The sequence below is a fragment of the Nanorana parkeri genome, unplaced genomic scaffold (assembly GCF_000935625.1).
Source record: "Nanorana parkeri isolate BGI_ZX_2015 unplaced genomic scaffold, ASM93562v1 scaffold1507, whole genome shotgun sequence".
NCBI lineage: Eukaryota > Metazoa > Chordata > Amphibia > Anura > Dicroglossidae > Nanorana > Nanorana parkeri.
Window position 1 is genome coordinate 340,620 of NW_017307775.1, and position 9,743 is coordinate 350,362.

General features: G+C 50.6%; 1 protein-coding gene across 1 annotated transcript in view; it reads left to right on the plus strand.

Moving 5' to 3' along the window:
• Positions 1 to 9,743, plus strand: part of SLC39A11 (solute carrier family 39 member 11) — a 204,503-nt gene that overhangs the window by 183,047 nt on the left and 11,713 nt on the right. The window contains exon 7 of the mRNA XM_018570330.1: positions 5,723 to 5,792. Within this exon, the coding sequence (XP_018425832.1) occupies positions 5,723 to 5,792 (70 nt within the window). The remainder of the gene's footprint in view (positions 1 to 5,722; positions 5,793 to 9,743) is intronic.

Sequence of the window (9,743 nt, forward strand, 5' to 3'; positions counted from 1 at the left end):
GTGCCGAGTCCTAATCACGATCTTATTATTATGCTGCGCCTACTGATCTATAGTGTACTGTATAGAATTCCCGGCCCTGCCGCAACCATAGCTCACAGAGCCAATAGATGGAGTCTCATTCGTCCTGCGGCACTTTCTTCTGAATGTAAAATAAACACCAACCCCGAGTGGTGGAAGGGAGACCCCCTCACGATAGGTTTGGATCCTCTGATCCTGCCATCCCCAGTGGAAGAGTAAGTCAACTCACTGCCACCGTACCCTCATGGACCTCTTAAAGGCTTGGGGATGAATCGGAAGGGTAGCTCTGGAATTTTGGGATTCTCCTGCTGCTAAAGGAGGTGGAGAAGTATTTGGCCGGGGTATCTGGATTTTGGATTGGCAGCCTCTCCACATCAAAAGATTTCCACTGTTACCTTGGTCTGTAGCTGAGGGAATCTAAGATTGAAGCGCCACACTGAAAGTTAATCGTCCAAATATAGATTTCTTCAATGATACAAAGCCAGCGTGTTTTTTTTTGGGAGGGGGGGGAGTCAGAGAACACCACCCTTCATCAGGGTTCGGTCTCAGAGAGGTACTATATACTGGACTGAATACAAAGTATGCCTGAACCAGCTGCTGACACACATTGTGCTACAGCATTTGCCTAGTTACATTGTATTCAGTGCAGTATATACCATCTCTTAGACCGAACCATGACGAAGGGGGTGTTCTCTGACCCCCCGAAATGCGTTGGTCTTGCAATAAAGTCTTTTATCTCATTTTAGACTGGGGCTTCAGTCTCGGACCGTCTCAGTTACATACCAAGGAAATCCTTTGGAGCGGAGATCCAATATACAGATACCCAATACTACTACACCTCCTTTAGCAATGGAAGATCAGATAGTCATTGATCCTCAGGACGACTATATCGCCCCGAGGAAGGGGCCCGGCGTGGCCCCCGAAACAATGGCTGTGTATGACAAACGGTGACGATGGTTCAATGCATAAAAACAGGAACAATGATTCGTTGTGTGCTAGCGACCATCACATTTTCATGGCGCCATCCGTGTCATCACTACGAGCACCACCTCCTCCTCGCAAGGTCACAACACGGTATGGAGGGCAGGTGACTAACGACACTATCCTATAGCAATAGGACAATCCCAGGATTCCAGCACGACCTTCCCCAAAGCCTTCAAGAGGTCCGTTAGGGTTACTGTTGTATGTTCACCATTGCGATGGCGCAGTGGGTTGACTTGCCCTTCCCTGGGGATGGCGAGATCAGAGGTTCCATCGTGAGGGAGTCTCAGCAACACTTTGCCCAGTCACCCTCCCCAATCCAGAACAATTAGCGGAATGCCAAACTTTTTGGGTTGGACGGGGGAGTTTGAATGTCTTTATAGATTTGTTGTATCTTCCATGTAGGGAAAATTAACCCAATATCATATCGCAAGGCGGCAAATGAGGGGAAATCCAAAATGTTTTAGTTGTTTGAACAGGACATGATGGGAAATGTCCCCAACGTGGACCCACACAGCAGTAAATGTGCTACAGAAGCTATAAGGTTTCCCATTCTGATCATAGCAAAGACGTTGTTTTGGTTGAACGTCCTCTTTGACGCCTTGGTTCTCAACTGGTGGGCCGTGTTCAGTGGGTCGCCACATGCCTTCCACTTTTCTGTGTGAGAGGCTCCTCAGCCTCCCCCCTAGCACAGCACTGTCAGTTCTCACGCCGAGCAGCCATTCAATATATGCTGCCCACGGCGCCGAGTGTCAGCTTGAGGTGGGATGGGGCCATGAGGGAAGTCCATCCATACATGCATTGCTTACAGCTCCCTCACGTGCCCTGTAGAGGTGCCTGGACCGGAGTGACATCACCCGGCACCTCTACAGGGCGCACAAGAGAGCTGTACAAGCAATGCACCTATGGATGGAGCTCCGGCACAGCACAGCAGCCCACACTGGACCCCAGGCTGAGGATCCACTCCAGTTCTGCTTTAACGGGTCATGCACGGGGTCTCTGCATCTGGCGCACTTTAACCAAGGGTGTTTAGGACCCTTGCTCCCCAACATTTGCTAAACCTTTGCAGCTCGATCATGCGGTGACATCACAATCCGTGCTCTTTGGTTGTTTAATGTCTCATACATAATGTTACATGCCTAATAGCAAAGCGAAAGCATATTTTCTCTGCTCCTCGGCACCACCTAGTGGTGGTAATGCGGCACGAACAGCATTCACCCAGCTTTACCCAGTTGGGCAGAAGGTTTATACATGAGCCCCAAAATGTTTCCTGAGATGACCTGAAAACTGTTTGGAGGACTCCTCGAGCATAAAAAGGTTGAGATAAGCTGATCTAGACCAATTAAAACTGAACATGTGCCCTCCCCCTTGTATCTTATAACTAGTGGCAGCCATTTTCTTGGTGGCTAAATGCCCAGTCTGCGACGCACAGACATTTAATTTGCCGCATTGCATTTTTTTCTTACAAGTGTCTGCTTCAAGCCAGTAAGGCTGCAAATGCTTCTTCAGAAGGATGGGGTTGTGATGATGTCATAGGTTTTCCTGTCGCGTTCCGTATGATGAATATTACTCAGTATAATGTGCGGGAGAAATCGCCTTCCAGGCAACTGTATTCTTCCCATTTTCTCTACAGCAGAGAACTCGTCATGTGGAATTACTCCCGATGAGATACTTCTCCGTCTGTCTCTGCTTTATGATAAAGGTTTAAAGAGAATAAAGCGATAATAAAAGTTTTCAGCCTTCCATCAAAGCTCATGTATGCATATGGGACGAGTGTGCACGGCGTGTGTGCACGATACACCCAGTGTGGTCACATCATTAGGCACTCGTACTCATTAACACAAGAGGGTGCAGCTCAGTTATTATTATTATTATTATACAGGATGTATATAGCGCCACCAATTTGCGCAGCGCTTGGTACCTCCAATCACCTCTTCCAGTGACAACTAAGAGGGGACGTCCCCTAACTTCTTCCCCAAAGACACAGACAGTCTTGGCTTTAGATACAATAAAAGCTGAGATCTCTTCACCCTCCAAAGGGAAAAGAAACCTTTATGGTTAAAAGCTGACAATGAATCTGCTAAATACAAAGGGGCGTCCCGAAGGCCGGGTGTTATCCAGTCTCCAGATCTGGTGACACCCCGCAGTGTCGTCGGCCATCTGATTGACACCTGCCGGCGGCCATCTTGCTGATGGACGGCGGTAGAGAGAGGAGGGGGACGTTCATACCTCATTCCGCCGGGTCCCCTCCTCTCTCCTGATACTGTTGGGCCCTCAGTCCATGGCCAAGTGCCCGACTTTTTAGAGGGGGTGACACCAAAATGACTGTCAGTCATTTTGCTATCACCCCTGCAGTGGTGTCACCCGGGTGCGGGCCGCACCCCCCACACCCCTTTTGTGACGTCACTGCAAATACACTATATGGACACAGGTTTGTGGACACCTGACCTTCTTACTGTTTCAAAACCAAAGGAATCAATATGGAATTCTACCCCAATTTGCAGTTGCAACATTCTCCACTCCTCTGGAAACGCTGTCCACAACATTTTGGAAGGGGGGAATTTTTGCCCATGAGGTCGGGTACTGGTGTTGGATGAGAAGACCCGGCTCCCAATCAGAGTTCTAATTCATCCCAAAGGTGTTCAGTAGGGTTGAGGTTGGGGCTCTGGCATGACACTCGAGTTCCTCCACACCAGACTGGTCACGCCATGTCTGTATGGAGCTGGCTTTGTACACCTGAACTCAATAATTCCTATGGATTCCCAGTATTCTGACTCCGATCGTTGTGATAGCGAAATAAGCTGTTGAGATCCGCCCAGCTGCGGGATTGACAGCCGGCTCTGCCTATCTAGAGGCAGTGCCAGCTGTACCCGCCCCCTCCCCCGTCCGTTCCGCCAGTCAGCACTGGAGGATCGGAGCGGGGGAATCCCTGCAGGGGACCGTGAGTCACTGTCACGGCTCTCTGCAGGGACATGATCGAGAAGTGAGCGAGCGCCGGTATGTGTTCGCTCACCTCCCGATCTACTGAGCCGACCTGTGACAGTCTCATTGTCACACGTCGGCTCGAGCTATGAGGTGAGTGGAAATCACTCCCCTCATAGCTCTCCTTTAAGGCAAGGGGGTTCACCTGCCTTAAGGAAGGGGGTTCTCCTTTAAATTAATAGGCCGTCTGCAAAATCAAAAATGACATAGAGTCATGTGAAAAAGTAAGTACACCTCATGGACATTGCTGACTTGTATTTGAACAGGCAAACGTTCGCTCTTCCATCAAACAGTCCCCACAGATACCTGTAATATACTGCAATAGGAACATTTTTGCCTTTTCTGTTATTTATACACCATAAATATCAATAAATGTAACGGTGTGCGGTGGGAAGTTCACCCTTGGCATCGTATAGATATATATAGTGTAATGTAAATGGGTAAGCCGTATTAGTCCAGTAGAGAAGATGTATTAAAAAACATTGGGATATATAGATATCATTGATACTCAGCTGTACAGTGTTTTTTGTTCCCTGAGAGAGCGTTTTCAAATGTTTTGTGATTTGGTTGAAAATGTCACAGAGAACTTGTTTGTAATGCTAATTCCTCCAGCGTCCTCCGTCTGTCTTTAATGAATGGATGATGATTGCCGGGGAAAGGTCAGCGTAACCTTTGCTTCCCGGGTTGCTGTGTGATTCATACTCCCCTAGACGGCTTTAGCGCGGAACGCGCCTTATGTCACCGCGCCGAAACTTCAAGGTGTCCCCCTCAGCGTGACTCATCCGCGGCCTCCCTGGGGGGGGAGTTTTCCTCCACATGTCAGCGATGATGGCTTCATATTCTGGTGAGTTGTGATGGGACTCCGGACCGGAATCATCTCCACCAGAGTCGCCTAGTTACCCAAATGTCACCAGCCAATAAAATCTTCCGGCGGCAGATGGTAAAATAACAATGTCTGCGCCCGAAATCCAGAGCCTACAGACGAGTTTTAGATGGACGGCGAGTTTTAGATGGCAAGCAGCGCCGGGGTCCTGGGCTCAGTTCGGGGACATGAAATGGGTGCATATATGACACTCTTATATAACATGGGATTGTAAGTTCCTCTGGGGCGGAGCTTGTAATCTATGTCTCTGTTTATGTAACTGGAGGTGGCCACACACGTATGGGTATGATCATGTGATGTGACCAAAATGATCCAATTGGATAAGAATATTTAGTGGCCCTGGCACATCATGGGCACATATGGTATGTTGACCGGCTCCATAGGTGCCTTGTGGGAAATGTGGCCCTGGCACCTTATAGGCATATATGATATGTAGTCCGGCTCCATAGGTGCCTTGTGGGAAATGTGGCCCTGGCACCTTATGGGCACATATGGTATGTTGACCGGCTCCATGGGTGCCTTGTGGGAAATGTGGCCCTGGCACCTTATAGGCATATATGATATGTAGTCCGGCTCCATAGGTGCCTTGTGGGAAATGTGGCCCTGGTACATCATGGGCATATATGATATGTAGTCCGGCTCCATAGGTGCCTTGTGGGAAATGTGGCCCTGGCACCTTATGGGCACATATGGTATGTTGACCGGCTCCATGGGTGCCTTATGGGAAATGTGGCCCTGGCACATGATGGGCATATCTCCTATATAGAGTGTAACCTCCTCATGGCTGGATGCACATTGATAATATTGGGAATTGTACAGAAGTTTCCATCATCATCATCTTTATCTTTTCTTTTTCAGAGGGGCTGGCCGTCGGCGTTGGCTTTGGCGCCATTGGGAAGACGGCGTCCGCCACTTTCGAGAGTGCCAGGTAAGATACTGTGTCCTATGATCGCTGTATACTTTTGTTTTTCCGTGTCGTCAGTAGAAGTCTGTCGGCAATGCGATGAAATGTTTAAAGACGCAGTTGTTGATGATCTGATGCCATTCTGCGTCCCGTGTGAGCGATCGGCCATATTTACAGCAAACCTGCTCTTAAAGGGCACCTGTCACAGCCCTCTAAACATTGCTTTAGGACTCGCGTACAGGAAGTAGTCGCTAGTTGCCTTTCTTGTGCGCTCGGTTTTTTTTTTTCTCGGCTGGATTTTTATTCTCCCTTTATACAAAATAAAACAAAATACACCTAGTGATACCCGCCCCCTCCCCCGTTCGTTCCGCCAGTCAGCGATGGAGGAGGGGAGAATCCAGCCCCTCCCCTGTCGAGAAGTGAGCGAGCGCCGGTATGTGTCCTCTCACCTCCCGATCTACTGAACCGACCTGTGACAGTCTCATTGTCACAAAACGTCAATGCGGCTACAATGTTTCATGACGGGAGTCATGGTCGGTCAGCAGCTCTGAAAGGTGACCAGGTACTGAAGTGGTTAAACGTGGCCAGTTTTGGATGAAGTGCGGCCGCGTCAGTCCCTCTGTGTTTTGCCATCCATTGAGAACTTTCTCTGGGCTCTCATGGCCCGGCACAGATCAGACGGCGCACGCTGCCGCGGTGTGCCGGTACAGATCCTCATCTGAGGTGAATGATTAATGGATGGAATGTGGGAATTGTTACATTTATTGCTGATTTCACACACCGGTAACGGCAGGTACCTAAACTCCTTCTTTCTCTCTCAGGGCCCCAGGGGCCCCCTTTAGGGCAGACATGAAGTTCCTCTTACTCCCCATGCTGGGATCATCCGTATAGATCATTGGGCGCTGCAACGATTCTGGACGTGGATAAGACACGCCGCCAGCGCGCCGACTTCCTCCAAAATAAGAATCAACGTTTTTGGACCTCACGGGGACCCTTCTTTAGACGTCACATGCCTGATGAAGGGCCCCTGCGAGGCCCCGGAACACTTCTTATGTAGGTGATCGTTCAATAAAAGGAGCTTGTCGTTGATGCCGGCGATGTATCTCATCACTTTGGCGCAGGGACGCGGTCGGTGAAAAGCGATCACCTGGCTGCGTAGGTTTCCAGCCTGTTCATGTACGCGGTGTACCGCGCACCCCCCCCCCTCCCCACCGGAAAGGGGGGCGGCGGGGACAAGCGGGAAACCCGCCATATGTTCACATTAACTCCTGAACGCCGCGCTCCCATCAAAGTATATTTCTTGTGCAGCACGCGCCAGCCGACGCTCGCCGCAGATCCGCGCGCGGTGTGTTTGTGGAGTCGGCACGATCTGCGTTTTGGTTACATCGTTTCAGGCCGAGAACTTTGTTCAATAATAGAGAGTTCAGGCCGCAGGGACCCCCCGGAGATTCTGGGCCGGATTAACCCCGCAGGACGCTGGAATCTTCCGCCGAGCGAATGCGCCCCCCCCCCAAAAAAAAATTAAATATTATGTTATTAATCATTCTAAATATTTACACCACGGCCAAAATCCGGCATTCCCGAGACAATTGTTTTACATTGTAAATGTTTTATCAAACCGGAATTTTCAGGATAAAATACAATGAGGCCGTAGCGACCCGCGACAGCAACGGACAGAGCCCCATTGCCATGCATTGGAGAGCGATATCGCGCGGTAAATCGCTCAGTGTGAATGGGGACTAAGCGTCACTTACCTCGGGTGGATTTCCGCGACTGTTCGGGTGCCGATCGCGCGACCTTCACCGTCGGGCTGCATGCAAAAATAGAAAAATTGCGCGACATCCGTGGCGAAAAGGGTCCTGCGCAAGCGACAGCGACGAGCGACAGGCGACATGGAGCTGTACAATAGAACAGCTCCATTGAAAATCATTGGACGGCGACTTCTCACGATATCGCGTGGCAAACGTTGCTGTTTGTTTTGACATGAAGCGTCGATAAACAGACGTGTTCTTCACTTCACTATGGTGCGCCGGTGACATCTTTAACAAGTTTCCGTATTGGCCGCGCCATCCGCGGCGATCATTTCGAGCACCGGCGCCGACAGGGATCCCCGGTAAGGAGTGCAACAGGATTCCGGAATACATTTGTCGGGTGAATAGACACCAAATATGTGAAGCCTTAAAATTGCGTATGGCCACGAAACCCGCAAAAAAATACAATACCCAACATTGCCCTCCGACGTTCGCGGTGATTGGGACATGTGTGGTGCAGTTGTCGTTTCCGCACGTAAGCGCACAAAGGTGCCCCAAAGAAGCTGATGAAACCCAGATCGTGCTTTACCAGAGAAATGACAGACTGAACCTGGAAGTGATGTGACACGTGGCGCTTCCGCTTTCAGCGATCGTAGGGGAGATCAGGCGGTGGAAGTGTGCTGCTGATCTCCCTCTGATTGAGGTATATGGACCCCAGGGGACAGCAGAGCCCGGGATAGCCGGCGGCGGAGGGGGGCGCACACTCTTCCCCGCCCTCAGCACCAAAGAAGTGAGCGGGCGGCTCTGTAGCCGGCAGCCATCGCTGGCTGTAAAAAAAAAAATGATACCACTGCGGCAGCCGTGATCATTGAAAAACACTTTCCTCCCTCTGCCCCCCATACCAAAATGTATATGTATCGACTTAGTGTCACATTGATGATCCGCGATGCTCAACAGGGAACACTCCAGCTGTCTTCGGAAGGAAAGTATTTGGGATCCTGTACAATATCCGAATGCTGGCACACGTGAACATTCATATATGCGTCCAGTAGAATGTATGTTATGAATACGGGGGAGGGGAGGGTATCGTGAGCCATTTACCTTTCTGCAATTTAGCAGAATACCAGAGTTTCGGATGCCCGTTGTGCTCCTCCTGAGCTGTTTTGTGGTGAAGCAGCCATCTATATACAGCGGAGATCCGTCTCCTGCATTCCTTCCTTCTCCACCCCCCCTGCAGAGATGTCTATAGATCTATAATGAACCTCTGCCGCCACCGTGTGGCAGAATCCGGGAACTGCAGCCTTGCTTCTGCTTTAGTATCTTCAGTGGCCGGTTCATGGTAAAACTTGCGGAATGTTCCCTTGCCACCCTGATTTTTTTTCTCTCTCCAGATGCCCCTTTAATACTACTGAGGTGTAAAATCTCTCTGGGCATGTTTTGTAATCCCTACGGAACGCCTCTAGTGACTGCACCATAATGCATGATGCTGGTGACATACTAGAGGTATAGCATGGGGAGCCACAATTCGTCCCTGTGCTGAAATGACAAATCCCATCATGCATCTGCCACTGGCAGTCATGCGTGTGGCTGTCAGCAGGGGCGTAACTAGAAATCACAGGGCCCCATAGCAAAATACTAATGCTGACCCCTGCCCCGCCTCCTCCTCCCAGCCATATCCAGCCTCCTCCACCCCCGCTGCTGACTCTCACTGACTCAGCAGCGGCAATGGAGAAGAACGTAGCGCTGCACAGATAACAGTGATCTGAACAGCGGTGCGTTCGAACCCATAGCGACCCAGGCGGCCCGCACGGCATCAGGGGGGTGTCCTGGCTGTGCCCGGGCCCCATAACGGCCGCCTGGGTCGCTATGGCTATTGTTACGCCACTGGCTGTCAGACTCTTGCAGTGCCTTATGTAGTTCCACAGCCGCTGGGAGGGCTGAAGTTTGGTTACCCCCTGCAAAGGTATAATTTAGGTGCGCGGTAATAGAGAATGAATGGGCAAAGTGACAGACCGTCACCTAACCAGCGTATACCCCGGCCCTCCAGCTGTTGCGGAACTACAAGTCCCATGAGGCATGGCAAGACTGGCAGTTACAGGCATGACTTCCATGTGCAGAGGCATGCTGGGATTTGTGGGTAAAGCACAGCTGGAGGGCCGGAGTTGCCCACCCCCGAGTTACACTGTGCACCCCCCTTCCCCGGCCACCTTTACTCTGCTCCTGT